Source organism: Oncorhynchus mykiss, chromosome 16, assembly GCF_057628025.1.
Source record: "Oncorhynchus mykiss isolate SJ-2025 chromosome 16, ASM5762802v1, whole genome shotgun sequence".
Lineage (NCBI taxonomy): Eukaryota > Metazoa > Chordata > Actinopteri > Salmoniformes > Salmonidae > Oncorhynchus > Oncorhynchus mykiss.
In genome coordinates, this window is record NC_143037.1 from 12,204,835 (window position 1) to 12,225,662 (window position 20,828).

The window sequence follows — 20,828 nt, forward strand, 5'->3', positions numbered from 1 at the left end:
CACTGCACCTGTACATAGCGCATCCGTAAACAGCCCATCCAACTACCTCATCCCCATACTGTTATTTATTTATTTGCTCCTCTGCACCCCAGTATCTCTACTTGCACATTCAGCTTCTGCACATCTATCACTCCAGTGTTTATTTGCTAAATTGTAATTATTTCACCACTATGGCCTATTTATTGCCTTACTTCCCTTATCTTACCTCGTTTGCACACATTGTATATATACTTTTTCTATTGTGTTATTGACTGTATGTTTGTTTATTCCATGTGTAACTCTGTGTTGTTTGTGTCGCACTGCTCTGCTTTATCTTGGCCAGGTCACAGTTGTAAATGAGAACTTGTTCTCAACTAGGCCACCTGTTTAAATAACGGTAAAATAAAATAAAACAATTTAAAATAGGACCAAATATTGTTGACTACTTTGGTGCACTCAGTGAAATTTGTCTAAATACTTGACGTCTTCAAAATGGGGGGGGACTAGATCTGCAGTGCTTAAATAGTGCTTACATTTTAAAACGGTAAAACAGATATGTATTAATATGCTCTCAAATAAAAGATGACATTCTGTACCTTATATAAAACATTTAATCGCAAATCCAGAATGCTGGAGGATAGAGCCAAATTAAAACATTTAGCTTCACTGTCCAAATACATACACATTGCAGTGTATGTAGCTCATTGGCTTGTAGTTACTCCAACTTCCTAATACACTCTCTCTCTCCATAGCTCATTGGCTTGTAGTTACTCCAACTTCCTAATACACTCTCTCTCTCCATAGCTCATTGGCTTGTAGTTACTCCAACTTCCTAATACACTCTCTCTCTCCATAGCTCATTGGCTTGTAGTTACTCCAACTTCCTAATACACTCTCTCTCTCCATAGCTCATTGGCTTGTAGTTACTCCAACTTCCTAATACACTCTCTCTCTCCATAGCTCATTGGCTTGTAGTTACTCCAACTTCCTAATACACTCTCTCTCCATAGCTCATTGGCTTGTAGTTACTCCAACTTCCTAATACACTCTCTCTCTCCAGGAGGAAGGATTGTTCCAGTCGTTTCAAGAGGGGAAATCTCTGCCGGCCGCCACCACTACTGACCAGGAGGTAAAAGCGGAGCTTAAAGCCATTAAGGTGGAGGTTGCCCATAACACATCAGTGAGCCCCAATGCAAGTTCAGACCTTCTACAGTAGTTGCAGCACACGATCCGTTTTCCTTTTCTGCGTAGTCTTTCCTCACCATCTTTCTAGTTTCATAAAACATGTAACCATGTTTCCAATAAAAAATCCTGTTCAACATTTTGAAATCGTTCTGTATTTTCATTTGGACATTAATGATGGTTGCATGAATAAACTTTACCTCTCAGCCGAGACGCCAGATCTCGGGAGAGATCAACATCCCGAGGACACTAAGCATCTTTAGAGCATTTTACATGGCAGCTCAAATTGGAAGAAACAATTGACGAACAGTCTCCTTTATACACACGAATAAAAGTTGAGTAAATCATAAACAATAAATCTTTCGTTTTTACACGAAGTTCAAGTTATAAATACCGTTAGTGTGATTTGACACGTCCATAATTCATGACCAAACCTGAGTGTGAGCACATTTTAGCCTGGCTGACGCGAGAGCAGTGACACACTGGTCTGGTCAGGAGTCCGTTGTTGGTGCAATATTCGCACACAACTTTACTTGAGCATTGATTGGATTTTAGTTTGCTTGTTTGTTACCAAATGTTGTATTGCAAGGGAGGCTGGTGGGAGGAGCACAGGCTCATTGTAAATGGGTAGGTCGTAATTAAATCAATCGTAAAAATCAGACACACCGCTGATCTAATAAAGCTTTATTTTCTTACAAACGACCAGTTTCCCGTCTTCTTTTTTTTTTTTTCTTCCTAGGAAATTAAACCCTTTTTTAAAATTAATACTAGCATCTACATAATGGTTGTATTAATACTTCACAATATATTAAGTCTAGGGTTGTGTCCCCCTGGTCAGACGTTACTGATGCGTGCCAGATCTTATGCCTGGGAAGGTATTTTACGCATCAATTAACCACATTTGTAATAGCAATCTGGTTCCCGACGGCCCAGTCGACGACGTGGCACGCAGCGTCTGAGCAGGGGCACACGACCTTGATGTTATGGTACACATGCATACGATCCAGGCTGTATGAGGAGCCACAGTCACCAGAATACAAAGACAGAAAAAGGAAGGGGGGAGAGAATAGTAGAGGGAGAGATCAGGGTAAGGAAGAGAGAGGGGGAAGTAGGGAGGGAGAGGGAACAAGAAGGGGAGAGAATATGAGAGGGCACTGCAGAACGACTCCTGTCCCAGTTTGAAAAAGGCCTGACGCCCCGCCCCGTATCTGACTCTCTCCAGAAACACGGACTGCATATGAACACAACCATACACATGCACACTTCCAACAAACACACACACAATCTTCCACCAGTCCTACATCTACTAGCCTGGAGAGAGTCTTTAGTGTTAAACGTGATTCTCTTTCACAGAAAGAACAAATCCACTGGGACATGAACAGCTACTGCAGCAAGCCTGGGGTCAACACGACAAACATTTATAATTATAATATATAATAATAAAAAGACATTCAAATACAGTAAGATTTTTTGCTTGTAAATACAAAACTACATGAGAAAGCATTAAAATAATATCTGTTGATCAGAATAACATATTATAAAAGCAGAGGTGCTTGATCAAAGTCCCTCTCTTCCGTTAGCAGTACATATGTATATATCAGCCATCCACTGCCTAGTAACAGATGCCTCTGAACAGGAAGCGCTTTCTCAGTGGGTGGGGCTAATTCTCCTTTCTTCCTGTCTTGGGAGGAAGTTCGATTCCCAGGATCCTGGAGAGTCGCCGAGAGGTGAGGGGTCACAGGCGAAGGAAGTCTCATTGGCCACTCCGACATTATCCGAGTAGCCACTTCCCTACCCTCTCCACACTCACTCTCCATCCTCTACCTGGCCATTTGGCGTCCAGAGATGCAATGGTGAGAATCTCATGTGGCCGTTCATTACGAGTCCGTTTCTCAACACAGTACACCAGAGGCTAATCCAGACCAGACCAGTCAAATTCAGACCAGCTTCATAGTTCCCATTAGAAGAGACTCCCAAGTGCATCACTGTCTCGGTCACTCTCTGAATCTCAGGGTTCCTCATGCCAGTCCCTGCTGAAAACACCGTGTTCAGTCTCTCTGGCTCCCTATGGCCAGCGTGTGTGAGTGGTGTATATGTCTGTGTGTGCATATATATATATAGGAGTGTGTTATGAATGTGTGTTATGTAGTGTGTGTATGTAGATTATAGGGGGTGTGTTTATGTGGTGTGTGTGTGTACATGTGATGTGTGTGTGTTCAGTTGTGTTGCAGCGTGTTGGACTCTATGGGCGGGGCTGAGTCATAAAGTGTGTCCGTGTCGTGTGTGGGTTCTCCAGCCAGAGTACAGGGGTTGGACAGAGTTCCCGCTCCACAGTCACAGAAAAACCTACAGAGAGAGAGAGAGAGAGAGAGATTGGAGGGGGGTGAGGGACATGGATTACAGGACAGGAGAGGGCGTGAGAGAAAGAAAGATCCAAAACATAATGAAAACATAAATCTAAAAAGATTCTCGTCGAAAACTAGTTCTGACAGTCCTTAAATTCTTCTGAAACAAAACGGCACAAGTGGGACCATCTAGTTGGTAGTAAACGGTTGGTGTGGGCTACTCACCTATCGTGTCGTATAAACTCCACGTCGTGTCCTTGGTGACACTTCTTGATGCAGTTCACACAGATGGCGTTCCGGTCTGTCGTATTGCAGGTGTGACACCTGGACACACACAGGTCAAAGAAAACATCAGTGGAGTAACTGCTGTGTACCTGTGACTAAATGTCGTCTGTACTTGTAGGAGTCGTGCATGGGCTGGTGTGTGTGTACTTGTAGGAGTCGTGCATGGGCTGGTGTGTGTGTACTTGTAGGAGTCGTGCATGGGCTGGTGTGTATACTTGTAGGAGTCGTGCATGGGCTGGTGTGTGTACTTGTAGGAGTCGTGCATGGGCTGGTGTGTGTACTTGTAGGAGTCGTGCATGGGCTGGTGTGTGTACTTGTAGGAGTCGTGCATGGGCTGGTGTGTGTACTTGTAGGAGTCGTGCATGGGCTGGTGTGTGTACTTGTAGGAGTCGTGCATGGGCTGGTGTGTGTACTTGTAGGAGTCGTGCATGGGCTGGTGTGTGTACTTGTAGGAGTCGTGCATGGGCTGGTGTGTGTACTTGTAGGAGTCGTGCATGGGCTGGTGTGTGTACTTGTAGAAGTCGTGCATGGGCTGGTGTGTGTACTTGTAGGAGTCGTGCATGGGCTGGTGTGTGTGTGTACTTGTAGGAGTCGTGCATGGGCTGGTGTGTGTCTGTGTACTTGTAGGAGTTGTGCATGGGCTGGTATGTGTACTTGTATGAGTCGTGCATGGGCTGGTGCGTGTACCTGTAAAAGTCATGCATGGGGTAGGAGGTGTAGCTGGAGATCTTGTAGAGACATTGTCCTCTGCTCACAGCTTTCTCTATGGCATCCTGGTTATTCATTATCTTATTATCTGGAAGAGAGGCGGAGCAGATGATGAGAGCCTGTCCACTTGATAGACATTCCCAAAAGATCACATACCCAGAGATTGCAGTGACCATTAACCTTTTTCTATACAGTCTAAGCCAGCCATAGTCACTGCGTGTCTCACGGCAACCCTATTGGCGTCTCTCTGCAACAATCTGAATGAATGTGTTGTGCAAGTTATTATTCAGTCAGCTGAATGTGCTGCTTAATTAGTACACCGAACCATGGTTACGCCAGTAACCTCTAGTATCCACTATTAGCAGCTGGGACAAACAGAGATAATATTCCTAGGAATTTGACTAGAGCTGTTGAACAGAGTATGACCCCATTCCTGAAAGCAAAGACTCTCAGGAACACATACGTGTCTTCTGTTTCCATCTACGACGAACACAAGCTGTGTAGGACTCGTTAGAAGGGAGAGTGATGAATCTGCACAGAATGACTGGGGGAAATGAACTGATTAAAACCATATACTTCCTTCAGACTGAAATCTAACAAATATCTTTGAGCTATAACTTTTGAGATAAGGCCATATTCAAAAGATTCATCAAATTATTTAGTAACATTTGCGTCTAAAAGCCAAGTGTCCTACAATGGAGAAGGAAATAGTTTGTTTGTCCATGTTAATTAGTATCTATAAATATCATGTGTGAATTCATTTGAATTCTTGCCCCCCAACCCCCTTTCTCCAACGGGTAGCCTAGGGTGGCTCGCCCAGCGAGGTTGTTTCACAAGTGGCTACTTCAGAAATACACTGACTACCAACTGGTCTGGCCTGTTAGCGCTATATTACCCTACCCTGTTAGCGCTAGCTACCTTTCATGGTGACGTTCACCCCCGAGGCGAGGAACAGGCCTCCGAAACGGTTGTTGAAGATCTGGTTTCCCTCCAGAGTTGCAGTGGCGTGGTTGGTTATCTCGATACCTGAGACAGGAAATGACATCCTCAACACAGGTGACGGACGGCGAGTAGGTTACAGTATTGACCAGTCAGGACAGTAAAGTTGATGTAAAATGTTTACACGTGGGCAGCTCACCTGCAGCAAAACCGTCAAAGATGCGGTTCTTGCGGAGCACCGGGTGGCTGTTGGTGCTGATCAGAACTCCTGCCTGGGCGTTCCTGAAGATATCATTCTCCTCCAGGAGACCTCTCCCTCCGTTGAAGATACAGATGCCTCCGTCTCTCCCGTCGTGGATCTTGTTGCGCCGCAGCGTGGGGTTGCTGTCCGTCTTAATCCACACGCCCGCCATGGCGTTGTCGAAGATCTCATTGTCCTCGATGAAACCCAGACCCGAGTTGTAGACCAGGATGCCTCCGTTCTGCCCTCCCCAGATCTTGTTGCGTCGGATCTTGGGGTTGCTGCCCGTCCTATAGACAACCAACAGTGTTAGTAAAACCGCCATCTAACATTAGTCAAATGTTATCGTGCGCACCGCGTGTCCTGCGTTGGACTGGCGTGTGAGGAGGCAGGACGTACCGTATTTGAACGCCGGAGTACATGTGATTGTAGATGTCGTTGTCTTCCAACACCCCATGCCCGTTGTCATAGAAATACACGCCAACCTGAGAGGGAGGAAGGGCGTTAGGTTGGACTTATAAACAATTTAGAGTTCAGACACTAATGAGACAGGCCTCCAATTCTCACAGGATACAAGAATTTCCCTTATGTATTTGTTCTTCCAACGAGAACGGTGAGAGAATGAGCGTGGGCTGTGTGTTACCTGTTTGCCGCTGTGGATGCGGTTCCTGCGGAGGACAGGTGTGCTGCCGGTGGTCACCCAGACGCCTGCCAGCGTGTTGCTGTACACCTCGTTCTCCTCGATCACACCCTGGCCCTTCTCATGCTGAACACACACACAACACTTAGCAACATCTCCTGAGACGCACAAGTCCAAGGATCTATATGAGAAAAATAGTTTGAAGAGTGTGTGTGTGTGTTTACCACGTAGATGCCGCCATGCTGTCCGTCGTGGATCTTGTTATGGCGTACAATTGGGCAGCTGTTGGTTCTGATTTGGATTCCTGCCAGAGCGTTGCCATGGATATCGTTCCCCTCGATCAGGCCACGCCCATCGCCAAATATGTACACGCCCCCTTGGTTACCATTAAAGATGGCATTGCCCCTAGAGACGGATAGAACGTCAACAAACAGCCCATAATACTGAGAGAGGGGTTAGTGTCTATAATTTCATAGAGTAGTTTTATGTGTGTGTGTTTCCTGCATCGTAGTGCAACTATGCGTGTGTATGTGTAATAGTATTGTAGGGGTGTGTGTGTACCGTATCGTAGGGTTACTATGTGTGTGTAACAGTATTGTAGGGGTGTGTGTGTACCGTATCGTAGGGTTACTATGCGTGTGTATGTGTAACAGTATTGTAGGGGTGTGTGTGTACCGTATTGTAGGGTTACTATGCGTGTGTATGTGTAACAGTATTGTAGGGGTGTGTGTGTACCGTATCGTAGGGTTACTATGCGTGTGTATGTGTAACAGTATTGTAGGGGTGTGTGTGTACCGTATCGTAAGGTTACTATGCGTGTGTATGTGTAACAGTATTGTAGGGGTGTGTGTGTACCGCATCGTAGGGTTACTATGCGTGTGTATGTGTAACAGTATTGTAGGGGTGTATGTGTACCGTATCGTAGGGTTACTATGCGTGTGTATGTGTAACAGTATTGTAGGGGTGTGTGTGTACCGTATCGTAAGGTTACTATGCGTGTGTAACAGTATTGTAGGGGTGTGTGTGTTCCGTGTCGTAGGGTTACTATGTGTGTGTAACAGTATTGTAGGGGTGTGTGTGTTCCGTGTCGTAGGGTTACTATGTGTGTGTAACAGTATTGTAGGGGTGTGTGTGTTCCGTGTCGTAGGGTTACTATGCGTGTGTAACAGTATTGTAGGGGTGTGTGTGTACCGTATCGTAGGGTTACTATGCATGTGTAATAGTATTGTAGGGGTGTGTGTGTTCCGTGTCGTAGGGTTACTATGCGTGTGTAACAGTATTGTAGGGGTGTGTGTGTACCGTATCGTAGGGTCGCTGTTGGAGGTGATCCAAACTCCAGCGAAGTTGTTGGCGTAGATCTTGTTTTCTATAAACTGTCCCCGTCCTTTCTCATGCACATAGATGCCCCCTGTCTGGCCATGGTGGATCTCACAGCGAACCACTGTAGGGTTAGCATACGCCTTCACCTCAAAGCCTGCTATACGATTCCTGTGGATGTTACAACTCTCAAAATAACCCTGAGGGGAGAGAGAAATACTGTCAGCATTGCAATGTACAGCACCAATGTAAAAACCTGGGAAATGGTGGGTGAGAGGTTATAGGTCAGTGAGTTACCATGCCGTGGTCGAAGGTGAAGACTCCTACATCTCGGCCGTGGTGGATGTGGTTTCGTCTGATGATGGGGTTGCCGTGGTTTTTTACCCAGATTCCCGCCAATGCATTATTACTGATCTCATTATCCTCATAGATACCCTGCAACACATTATGACACCATTATCCTCATAGATACCCCGCAATATAGTCACATCATTATACCACAGCATTGTTGAATACTTGTTTCTGATTGGCCAGGAGGGCATTAAAACCAGAAAACGGGAAAGTTGGGAAATACATTGGGACACCTTGCAATCATGATGCAATATGCTCATACAGCCGTGGCCAAAACTTTTGAGAATGACACAAATATTAATTTCCGCAAAGTCTGCTACTTCAGTGTCTTTAGATATTTTTAATTACAAGCATTTCATAAGTGTCAAAGGCTTTTATTGACAATTACATGAAGTTGATGCAAAGAGTCAATATTTGCAGTGTTGACCCTTCTTTTTCAAAACCTCTGCAATCCGCCCTGGCATGCTGTCAATTAACTTCTGGGCCACATCCTGACTGATGGCAGCCCATTCTTGCATAACCAATACTTGGAGTTTGTGGCTTTTTGTTTGTCCACCTGCCTCTTGAGGATTGACCACAAGTTCTCAATGGGATTAAGGTCTGGGGAGTTTCCTGGCCATTGACCCAAATTATCGATGTTTTGTTCCCCGAGCCACTTAGTTATCACCTTTGCCTTATGGCAAGGGGCTCCATCATGCTGGAAAAGGCATTGTTCGTCACAAAAAACTGTTCCTGGATGGTTGGGAGAAGTTGCTCTCAGAGGATGTGTTGGTACCATTCTTTATTCATGGCTGTGTTCTAAGGCAAAATTGTGAGTGAGCCCACTCCCTTGGCTGAGAAGCAACCCCACACATGAATGGTCTCAGGATGCTTTACTGTTGGCATGACACAGGACTGATGGTAGCGCTCACCTTGTCTTCTCCGGACAAGCTTTTTTCTGGATGCCCCAAACAATCGGAAAGGGGATTCATCAGTGAAAATGACTTTACCCCAGTCCTCAGCAGTCCAATCCCTGTACCTTTAGCAGAATATCAGTCTGTCCCTGATGTTTTTCCTGGAGAGAAGTGGCTTCTTTGCTGCACTTCTTGACACCAGGCCATCCTCCAAAAGTCTTTGCCTCACTGCTGTGCATGCAGATGGACTCACACCTGCCTGCTGCCATTCCTGAGCAAGTTCTGTACTGGTGGTGCCCTGATCCCACAGCTGAATCAACTTTAGGAGACGTCTTGGCACTTGCTGGACTTTCTTGGGCGCCCTGATGCCTTCTTCACAACAATTGAACCGCTCTCCTTAAAGTTCTGGATGATCTGATATATGGTTGTTTTAGGTGCAATCTTACTGGCAGCAATATCCTTGCCTGTGAAGCCCTTTTTGTGCAAAGCAATGATGACGGCACATGTTTCCTTGGAGGTAACCATGGTTGACAGATGAAGAACAATGATTCCAAGCACCACCCTCCTATGGAAGCTTCCAGTCTGTTATTCCAACTCAATCAGCATGACAGAGTGATCTCCAGCCTTGTCCTCGTCAAGACTCACACCCGTGTTAACGAAAGAATCAGACATGATGTCAGCTGGTCCTTTTGTGGCAGTGCTGAAATGCAGTGGAAATGTTTTTTGGGGATTCATTCGCATGGCAAAGAGGGACTTTGCAATTCATTTCAATTAATCGGATTACTCTTCATAACATTCTGGAGTATATGCAAATTGCCATCATACAAACTGAGGCAGTAGACTTTGTGAAAATGTATATTTGTGTCATTCTCAAAACTTTTGGCCACGACTGTACACATGCAAACCGTAACTTGCTACAGTTACAGAAAGCTAAACCAACAACCACACACACCAAAATTGGAAACATAGTAAACACAGGTCCAACGATGAAAAACGTAGCTAGCAAGCGATTTGTTTTTGCAAATACATACTTCTTTTAATAGCATCTGATCTAGCGTGGTGAGTGATAAACAAATTTATCTGGTCGCTACTGTTGCAGTCACGATCCAAGTGGTGCTATGCTGTCAAATCCTTCTACATGTTTCTAGTTTGACCCGCTGCTTTCAGCATCTGATATATTTTTTTAAAATTCAGTTGCCATGTTGGCAGGTTTGCTAGCAACAAACTATTTAGCTAACTTCTAGCCTAGTGTTTGATATGCAATGCTATCTCCTCGTAATGAACAGTGTTGACGAGTGTCCTGACGAGAAGGCACACTCTTCTAGCTCTGCCAAGCAAAAACGGGCATCAGCTCATTGTTATGGATGTAGGCAAAGGAATGTCAATAGAAAACAGTTTAAACAAATGCAGCTACTTTGCTGTTATTCTGGCTGCAGAGGCCATGACTGTGTTAGCCGTAGCTAGGTGGCTAGCTAGCAAGCGAGGGATAAGAACGTTGCCAGCGAGCATGTCAACGGAACATAAAGAACCAACGACTGGGTAGCGAACTAATCGAATGAAAGACTAGATCACATCTCTAGCAACCAGAAGATGTGATAGTATGAATTAACTTAAACATTTAAATATCAACGAATACATTTCATTTCTACCAGTAAATGTGTGCTTTAACATTGTTTTCCTTGGCAACTGTGGTATACGCCTCTGCTCCTCCGTACATTACCTTGGCAAACGGACTCGGCTCCCCCTCGTCCAATATTTCCAAGGTAATGAACAGAACGTGGGCGTTTATCCCTTACGTATCCCCATAGATACCATGCAATACATTATTCTCATAGATACTGTGCAGGAATACATAGTCAGAGAGTTTTTTTTAAGAGTAATTAGTGGTGTGTATGGTTGGTGATGTGTTTGTTTACCTGTGCATGGTCAGTGATGTAAAGTCCAACGTTCTCACAGTCGCTGATGTTGCAGTGTTTGATGGTAGGACACGCCCCCTGGCCGCTCACACACACAGCCGAGCCCACTGGAGTAGAGAAACTACATTACCCAACATCCCCCACTGGAGACAAACTAAACAGGCAAAACACAGGCAAAACATACAAGCCCTACTGTGGACTGTGTGCACATTACCTGTGCAGGTAGATCTGATGATACAGTGGTCTATGTTGGGAGAACAGTTGACAGTGATCTCCAGACAGTGGTGGGCGTTGTGGTGCTGAGCCGACTTATCATCTGGGTTAAACTGAAGATGAAACAACAGGTTAGAGGGGAGATGTGGGGAGAGTGTGTGTGTTTGTGTGTGTGTGTGAGAGAGAGAGTTGGATCGGTGTTAACAGCGTACCCTAATAGTCATGTATCCTACGTAGGCGTCCTCCGATCCCTCCATGAAGACAAACGTCGAGTCTCTGGTGTTCTCAATAACCACTTTATCAGACACCTTACCAGGAGCTACACACACAAAAAGAAAGGCAATTTCTACCACTAGATAATACAGACAGAGGCAGCAAGAGACAGACAGACAGACCACACACAGTACCTGCTCCAATCATGGTGATAGGGGACTCTATGTAGATCCACTCGTCAGTGTAGATCCCAGAGTGGACAAAGATCAGCCCATCAAAATGACTCTCCTGCACCCCTCCTAACGCATCTTCTATGGTGTCATAGTACTGGAGACAGACACGGTTACATCAAATCAAGCTAGAATGGAGCTGACTCGCAGCCATATTGAAAAATGTGCTTTCAGTAGACCATGGGTATAATTATGTGTCTCTTACCAGCATATTCTCCCTGCCTTTGAACCTCCCAGGGTTGCTGTAGAAATGTTCAGCAAAGCCTGGCTTCACATGGGCTCCTTTATACTGCAACACAATTTTACAACAATGTTAAAATAACATCAACACAATGTCTGTCTAACCACACACACACACACCAGTATAATACATAGAGTAGCCAGCCAAATAGAACATGTAGCTAACCAGGCACCCCTGGGCCTGTCAGATTATTTTCTCCAAAAGCAGCTCTATTTTGGTGGCCTCTGGTACATTCTAATGTATTGATTCCATTTAAAATACACAGCCAAATGACTTAATACTTTAGAGAATTTACCTCCCAGATTGGAAAAATGTGTTGTGGTATTTGTTTTAGGAAAGACATGACCTTAAAATTACTTTAAAAATATGAATTCAGTGTATTGTTAGTTGTTTTGGATTTTGTCTAGTTCCAGGCCTATAGGATCAGGACTATTTTCTAAGAAAGGAGAACATAACCTTTTTTACTGTTAACATTGAACTTTTTTAATGCTAACATTTAACCTGTCTTTTCTTGATTCGTCATATTTACAGTTTCACTACAAGATGAATTGTCACAATGTTTCTTCTTCAAATTATGTATTTTATTAAAACAAACAGTACAGTATATAGCCCACATTCTTTTTTTCAGGTTTTTGCATTCAAAAATCACTTGTTTAAAAAAAAAAAAATTGTCCACAACAATGCTTAAACCACAGCAGGAGACCACTTTTGAGGACTGTGAAAAGTCGTAAGACATTTTAACTTTGGGATGTAGTTACCCTTTAATTCCAGTGAGCACCTAGCAATAGGTTGTTAGCTTGTTTTTGTAGCGCACATACCATGGTAGAGTTGGAAAAACAAATACCAGTGGTGAAACAGTACACAATTATCATACTGGAGTAAAAGTAGAGATACCTTAATAGAAAGTTACTCAAGTAAAAGGTCACCCAGCAAAATACTACTTGAGTAAAAGTATTTGGTTTTAAATATACTTAAGTATCAAAAGTAGAAGTTAAAATGTAACTAATTTAGAATGCCTTATATTAAGCAAATCAGACGGCACCATTTTCTTGTTTTAAAAATGTACGGATAGCGAGGGGGAACACTCCAACACTATTTACAAAAAATGCATTTGTGTTTAGTGAGTTGGCCAGACTATAGGCAGTAGGGATGACCACGTATTCTCTTGATAGGTGTGTGAATTTCACCTTTCTCCTGTCCTGCTAAGGCTTCAAAATGTAACAAGTACCTTTGGTTGTCAGGGAAAATGTATGCAGTAAAAAGTACAATATTTCTATAGAAATATAGTGAAGTAAAAGTTGTCAAAAATATAAATTAGTTAAGTAAATATACCCCAAAAAACTACTAATACTTTCAAGTATTTTTACATAAGTACTTTACACCACTGACTAATACACACTGACTTGATGAAAATAATCATGATATCATTCTGCCAGGTAAGCTTGGACTACTTGTTAACATTTCATTGAGAAGCAGGGCTTGACATTGACTTTTTTTTTGCCATTCCGTTAGATTAATGCAATGTTTGTTCACGAAGCAGCACGGCAGGAGAAACGTAGCACGCATTAAACTGAACGAGAGGCTCAATTGGACAAGTCATAATCAAATGGAGAGAAAATAGAACACGTGGTCGTCTATAACAATAAGACACTGCAGTGTCCTCTAGAAAAATAGGCTTCGGCTATTGGCCCAGATCGCCCTACATTCGAAAGAGAGAAAAAACTAAACATTTTCTGACCGGATATTTGGCGCTGCTTTGGTAAGACTCTTAGGTCTGTTTACATTGTTATCTTGCTTTGTGTAAATATTACATATTTATTTAAATAGGCTAAAGCAAATGGGACTAAGTCATTTACTCAGAATGTCAAATATGCATTGCCCTGCTGTGCACTGCCTGGTCCTATTCTGATCAGGGTAATTGTTTTGAGAGTGATTTTTATTACTTGAATGAACTTAAATCTATATTCTGGTTGTCCACCATTTTTTGTTTTACTTTCCCCCAGACAGACTTAATGTCAAGCCCTGAGAAGGTTTATGGGAAAGCCTTTCCATCTACCAGAAGACTGTTTTCATTAGCATCATTGCTAACGGCCCCCCACACACACAGGAGCATTCTCGTTGCCTATTCAGTAAGCTGCAGGAAATAAAAATCACTGATGCATTCTGTTCATGTCGTATGATAAACTTGGGCAAATTAACTCATTTTCAAGACATTTTGTTGATTAAGGTCAATTTTTTTTTAGATTGTTGAAACTGTTTTAATGCCTGGATTCCGCGAGGGCCCTAATGATCATATTGGGACCAGAACGAGGCTCCCTGCTAACTATCGTTCCTGCAGTGATGATTCACCATCTTCCTCAAATGTTTTCATCATTTATCTCCAGATAATCGGCAAAAACCCTGGGCCTACCAGTAGCCTATGCAAATTAGGGAGACAAATGAACGTCTCTCTCACCGATGCGATTCTGAAGGGCTACACGGAATGACAAGAGTCAGTCCCTTTAGCACCACTGTCTGACAAGCCCCGTCATCATAGGAAAGGAAACCCTTTGGTTTACTTGTCCTGATGCAATACCATGGACCTATAACCACATTGCATGATTTATGACTGGCAAGGGTTATAGATCTGCTTTACTTAGGTCGGACACCTTTTCTAAACGAGTCAACATTTGCTGTTCAATTGTCAAATCACAGCACAGTAAATAGTCTACTATCCACCACGACTCCGCGTGGCTGGCTATATGAAACATGCAATAGAAAATAAATCAATGTGCCAGAAAATAATAGTTAGACTAAGTGGTGGATTTCAACTCATCGTTACCACTTACATTACATGTGACGAGCAAATTCTCTCCCTCCTCAGTGTATAGAAATTTGACTGCAAACAAACACAGCGCACGCAAATTGTACCGGGAGGTGGGACAGACAGCAGACTTAGTTTCCCTGTCATCGCCACTGAGGTATGGGTCATCGCCCTCTGTGACTGACAGGCGCCTATCCTAGATCGCCAGAAAATGCATATCGTTCATTCTAGCGGACTCGACAGACTAGCAAATGTAAACTTTAAAATGAAAAGGAGCCTAGTTAAAATGAAGTAGAAAAAGTAGCAGGCTGAAAATGATTATGTAACCGGCTAATTAACCAAATTCATGCGCTAATGGAAACCACTGACACACACACAGTCGACGCACCAGTTGTTGGAAGCTGTCCTTCCAGGGGTTGGGGTGGTCGTGTTCCTCAGGACTGACCTGGTAGAACTTGCCTGGCTCGGGGTGCATCATGGGACGGGTGTACTCAAACACCTCCATGTACAGACGTTTCCTGGACACAAACAGAAAAGGCAAAGGTCAACTTCAGGCATAGAGGGATGCACAAATCAACAGCCTTCATGTCAGTGTGGACCAATAACGATCGATAGTGACAGATTTTTTGGGGGGTGACATATCAGTCAACTACAATGGGCAAGAAAATGTGTCGTTGTTTTCCCTTCAGTATATATAGTCACAGTCCACTGAAGATTGTGTACCAGAGTAGAGGGTCGTTGGCTAGCTGGCTGAAAATGTGTCGTTGTTTTCCCTTCAGTATATATAGTCACAGTCAACTGAAGATTGTGTACCAGAGTATAGGGTCGTTGGCTAGCTGGCTGAAACGTTTGCAGACACAGGCAGTCTGACAGAGGTCCTGCTCCAGGAGGTATGAGAAGATCTTCAGAACCACCTCATCTGGAAGCTTCTGCTGCAGGTACTGCTCTGCTAGAGCCGCTACACACAGATTCCATTAGTATTAATAGATGATCCATACAGTTGTAGAAAGAGCCACGCAGACACCTCACGTCATTGACTAGTACGCCGAGACACACATTCTTACCTGGCAGGTCGTGGCTCCTGCCAGAGACCCTGGCTCGTTTGGCTCGGTGACCGAAGGGTTCTGTCGTCGAGGTGGACGCTCCCTGTGTCAGAACACATATCAGTAACACACACACACACACACACAGCTACCTCCCCCAATGACTGAGACACTAACACACACACATTCTGTCTCTCTCACACCAATACTGTCCTCTACCATTCTCCCGAAATGTACACTGGTGCCAGTGGGAGTTTACACTGTTTCAAAAATAATGTATCAGAATAACATAATATATACCATTCAGCAGACACTTTTATCCAAATCGACTTAGTCATGCATGTATACATTTTACATATGGGTGGCCCCGGGAATTAAACCGGCAACCCTGGTGGTGCAAGCACCCTGCTCCACCATCAGAAATACAGGACCACAAACCAGTCCTTTTAAACCCATTAAGGGACGTGAACAAACACAGAATGGTGCTCTCTCTCGGTCTGACCTCCATAGCGGTCTTGCTGGGGCAGGCCGCTGCAGTACTGGAGGCTGTTCTCTTGGGCAGTAGAGACTTGCGTCGGAGCTGGTAGGGGCTGTTCCCAGCTGCAGGCCCAGACTCCTCCACAGCCACCTCCGCTGCTGCAGCTGGAGCCTCCTCATCTGCTGGACACACAGAGGACACAGTCAGAACAAAGCCTGACACATATAGGCTGCGTTTACATTGGCAGCCCAATTCTGATTTTTCCACTAATAGGTCCTTTGACCAATTACGTCAGATCTTTTCCATAGCTGATCTGATTGGTCGAAACACAAATTAGTGTGAAAAATATCAGAATTGTGCTGCCTGTGTAAACACAGCACAAAGACACATGCATCTTCTCCATCAGCACAGTTCAACAGAAACACCAGCAGGCAGATGCCATTTAAACAACACTATCCACCCACACAGACTAATCACTACTGTAGTTGGTAAGGGTGTAAAGGGCTGATTAAACACACATTTATTAGTAATGACAGCTGATCAGTGTCATCCTAGTCCGCCTCTTCTAAAACGACTTTAGGTCATTCATAGACTGGGTGGTGTCATGGATGTGTTTAATATATGACAGGGGTAGGCTATTGTATTACAAGGCTGTGTGGGTGACAGATTATGGTTGGTGATTGATAACTGCAGATGCGTCCCTGCGGTTTGACTACCAGAATAGGGCCTGACTGTGCCCCACAATGTCCTTCCCTAGCTGGCCACCGGCCTCTTGCCCATCACACTGCGATAACAAAGCCACAGCCCCGAAAAGTTGACCTGCGGGTAAACGGGCCGACCAGACCTGCACCGACGAGTCAAAACTCAACTACGTAGGTACTACTGTTCGCTAGTAAATCTGCCAGGTAAACAAACACAGCTAGCTAGCCAACGTTAGCGCTCAGTTAGACATAACTGGTTAGCTTAACTAGGTAGTTAGATTGCTGAATTAAAATGCCTGATGAGTGTGAGCCACGCAGTTAACTAGCTGGTTGACTGCTTAACAGGAAAATGTACTTGTCTAAATTGCGGCTGATCGTTCATCGCTGAAGTAGACATTCATAGCTAGTCGTTAGCGAGCGAAAGTAACTCGCTAGTTACTGGAGTATGGGCAGCACACCCCAAAAATGTCAGTTCAAAATACAACGCAGATTAATTTAGTCAGAAGCCGATGATAGCTAGCTAGTAACGTTACTGCCATGCCCATGAACATTCACAATCTGCCAAAGTCGGTGGGTTCGCCTTGGTCGACGTTATGGATGGCTGCATAGTTATATGGGCTAGTTAACGTCAGCTAGTCAACGCGTTAGCGAACTACGCAGCAGGGAAAGCACTCACTCTACCCCCCCAAGCCCCACTGGTAGCCACAGTCACTCAAGCCAAACAAAGCGCGGCCTGTGCCACAGAGGTACAAGCCTCGGCTTTGCCTAAATAACACTCTCGTTCCAGGCAGCTGAGGCTAGGGTCACTGTGGAGCCTTGCAGTCCTGACACGACTACAGCCCTACAGTGCTCTGGCGATGGTCCCTCTCACCTCGGTCCCCCTCGTTCCGGTCGGGCTGCACCGGGCGCGGCCTTGAGACTCGCCTGGGTCTCCGGTTGGTGGCTCTGACGGAGTTCATTTTTTGGAGAGTCTGTTGTTAAAATACAGAACGCTTTCCTCGACCATCCGCTTCACGCTTTAACACCAGGCCTCGACTACAACCCGGTGAGCCTCTCTCTCAAACCACCCTGCGCGCTAACTATCTACCCGGGTGTAGTTAGTGTTTTTCGGACTGCTCGCTACCAGCTCCGTATCTAGCAGGAGGAGCCATTAACTCACACAGGGACAGTCGGAAAAAACACTGGAGGATGTCTGCCACCAATCACACCCTGGGCTCACAGCGACCTCCTGTGGCCAAGCATACACAGGTCCTCTTGAGAACGCTGCCCTCGTGTAGCTTGGAGTGCAGACTTTGGCTACAACGCTACACAACACACCTGAATAAATCAAGGTCTTGTGGAGCAGTTGCTTAGCTGAATCAAGTGTGATAAAGCAGGAGGGGAGGGATCCCTGCTTTGCATAGCCGCTGGGCGTTTTTGGTTAGGATAACCACACAACAGAGGCAGTGGGCCAGAACCAAACATACGGATATAACCCAGGATAGGCAGTGGGCCAGAACCAAACATATGGATACAACCCAGGATAGGCTACAGGATAGTAGAGTGGGCACGCTGGTCAGTAAAAGCAATGGTCTGTAACATAATTGATATACTTGAGGGCAAAACCAGCTATCTCCAGCCTGGTGCTGTAGCACTTGTATGTGTGTGTGTGTGCTACTTCCATGCTCAAGATCATGTTTTATGGCATTCGCTTGCGCAGATGTTGCGTGTTAATGGGTAAGTGGCTACTGTGCTGCACACTAAACCTAGTCGCCTGGTTGTGAATCTGATCACCAGGGGACGGTCTAGAAATATGGTGCAATGTTGCCCTCTAGTCGTCCTTTGATGTGTACATAATAATACACTGAACAAAAATATAAACGCAACAATTTCAACGGTTTTACTGAGTTACAGTTCATAGAAGGAAATCAGTCAATTGAAATACATTCATTAAGCCCTAATCTATGGAATTCACTTACCTGAGAATACAGATATGCATCTGTTGGAAGTCTGTCCCCAAACAATTTGATTTCCTGGTTTTAAGCATTAAACTTTCAAACAGCTCTTTGTTGACTGTTGCTGGGTGCTATCGTCCTCCATCAGCACCGGCCTGTACCCTACCTGCCCTAAACTCTCTCCTGGTCCCTTACACTAAATCTGAATCTGTCCTGCTAGGTGACCTGAACTGGGATATGCTTAAACCACCTGACCAAATCCTAAAGCCATGGGACTCTCTAAATCTATCTCAGATTATTACCAGTCCCACAAGGTATGACTCCAAACACCCAGAGAAGGCTACTCTCCTCAATGTTATGCTCACAATTAATCCTGATAGGTATCAGTCTGGTGTTTTCTGTAATGATCTTAGTGATCACTATTTTACAGCCTGTGTTCGTAATGGCTGCTCAGTGAAATGACCTGTACTGATTTGTCATAGACACTTGGTAAAAAACTTAAATGAGCAAGCCTTCCTTCATGAACTGGCCTCTGTAAATTGGTACAGAATTAGCTTGATCCACTCTGTCGAAGACGCTTGAACCTAGATTTTCAGTGGTATTGTTAACAAACACATCCCCATAAAGGAAATTAGAATTAAAAACAGGTTCATCCCCTGGTTCGACCGTGATCTTGCAGAGTTACTCCACCTCAAAAATTGCATTTGGCGAAAGGCTCGGCACACGCATACTCAGGCTGACTGGCTCTCGTTCTGGCAAATAATATATAAGTGCACTCAGGCTGTCCAGAAGGCCAAAGTTAGTTACTTTAACGAGCAGTTTTCTCTCTGTGGGTCTAACCCCAAGAAGTTCTGGAAAACAGTTAAAGACCTGGAGTATGAACCCTCCTCATCACAGCTGCCCATGTCCCTTAATGTTGATAATGTTGATGATGTGGTTGTTACTGACAAGAAGCACATGGCTGAGCTCTTTAATCACCACTTCATTAAGTCAGAATTCCTATTTGACTAAGCCATGCCTCCTTGCCCGTCTAACATTTCCTCATCTCCCACCCCTTCTAATGCGACTATCCCCAATGCTTCTCCCTCTTTTCCCCCTGCCCTGCTATGAATTTTCTCCCTGCAGGCAGTCACTGATCCCAAGGTGCAAAAGGAGCTCCTTAAACTTGACCTCAAAAAAACATCTTGGTCAGATGGTTTAGACCCTTTCTTCTTTAATGTTGCTGCCCCTATCATCCCCAAGCCTGTCTCTGACATTTGAAACCTGTCTCCTTTCCGGGGAGGTTCCCATTGCTTGGAAGGCAGCCACAGTTCGTCCTTTATTTAAAGGGGGAGATCAAGCTGATCCTAACTGTTATAGGCCTATTTCTATTTTGCCCTGTTTATCAAATAGTTTTGGAAAAACTTGTCAATAATCAACTGACTGGCTTTCTTGATGTCTATAGTGTTCTCTCGGGTATGCAATCTGGTTTCCGCTCAGGTTATGGATGTGTCACTGCAACCTTCAAGGTTCTCAATGAATGTCACCATTTCCCTTGATTCTAAGCAATGTTGTGCTGCTATTTTTATTTTCTTGGCCAAAGCTTTTGATACGGTAGACTATTCCATTCTTGTGGGCCGGCAAAGGAGTATTGATGTCTCTGAGGGGTCTTTGGCCTGGTTTGCTAACTAACTCTCTCAAAGAGTGCAGTGTATAAAGTCAGAACATCTGCTGTCTCAGCCACTGCCTGTCACCAAGGGAGTACCCCAAGGCTTAATCCTAGGCCCCACGTTCTTTTCAATTTACATCAACAACATAGCTCAGGCAGTAGGAAGCCCTCTCATCCATTTATATGCAAATTATACAGTCTTATACTCAGCTGTCCCCTCCCCGGATTTTGTGTTAAATGCTCTACAACAAAGCTTTCTTAGTGTCCAACAAGCTTTCTCTACCCTTAACCTTGTTCTGAACACCTCCAAAACACAGGTCATGTGGTTTGGTAAGGAGAATGCCCCTCTCCCCACAGGTGTGATTACTGCCTCTGAGGGTTTAGAGCTTGAGGTAGTCACCTCATACAAGTATTTGGGAGTATGGCTAGACAATACACTGTCCTTCTCTCAGCACATATCAAAGCTGCATGCTAAAGTTAAATCTAGACTTGGTTTCCTCTATCGTAATCACTCCTCTTTCACCCCAG

General features: G+C 44.5%; 1 protein-coding gene across 3 annotated transcripts; it reads right to left on the reverse strand.

The window, feature by feature from the left end:
- Positions 1–1,830: 1,830 nt before the first annotated feature.
- On the reverse strand, positions 1,831–17,973 carry LOC110491391 (F-box only protein 11). 3 transcript variants are annotated; one of them, XM_090201905.1, is made up of 21 exons: positions 17,590–17,937; positions 16,042–16,199; positions 15,561–15,642; positions 15,310–15,454; positions 14,885–15,014; positions 11,658–11,741; positions 11,417–11,549; positions 11,222–11,328; positions 11,011–11,122; positions 10,797–10,903; positions 7,934–8,071; positions 7,619–7,836; positions 6,544–6,724; positions 6,323–6,445; positions 6,079–6,164; positions 5,638–5,969; positions 5,418–5,525; positions 4,963–5,043; positions 4,479–4,587; positions 3,732–3,830; positions 1,834–3,507 (listed from the first exon to the last, which is right to left on the reverse strand). In XM_090201905.1, the coding sequence occupies exons 1-21, from the start codon at positions 17,675–17,677 to the stop codon at positions 3,378–3,380; spliced, it is 2,751 nt and encodes a 916-aa protein (XP_090058031.1). In that variant the 5' UTR covers positions 17,678–17,937; the 3' UTR covers positions 1,834–3,377. The 3 variants fall into 3 exon arrangements, with proteins under 3 accessions (XP_090058030.1, XP_090058028.1, XP_090058031.1); XM_090201904.1 differs by lacking the exon at positions 4,963–5,043 and having other exon boundaries at positions 1,831–3,507; positions 16,042–16,196; positions 17,590–17,973; XM_090201902.1 differs by lacking the exon at positions 4,963–5,043 and having other exon boundaries at positions 1,831–3,507.
- Between the last annotated feature and the right edge of the window lie 2,855 nt (positions 17,974–20,828).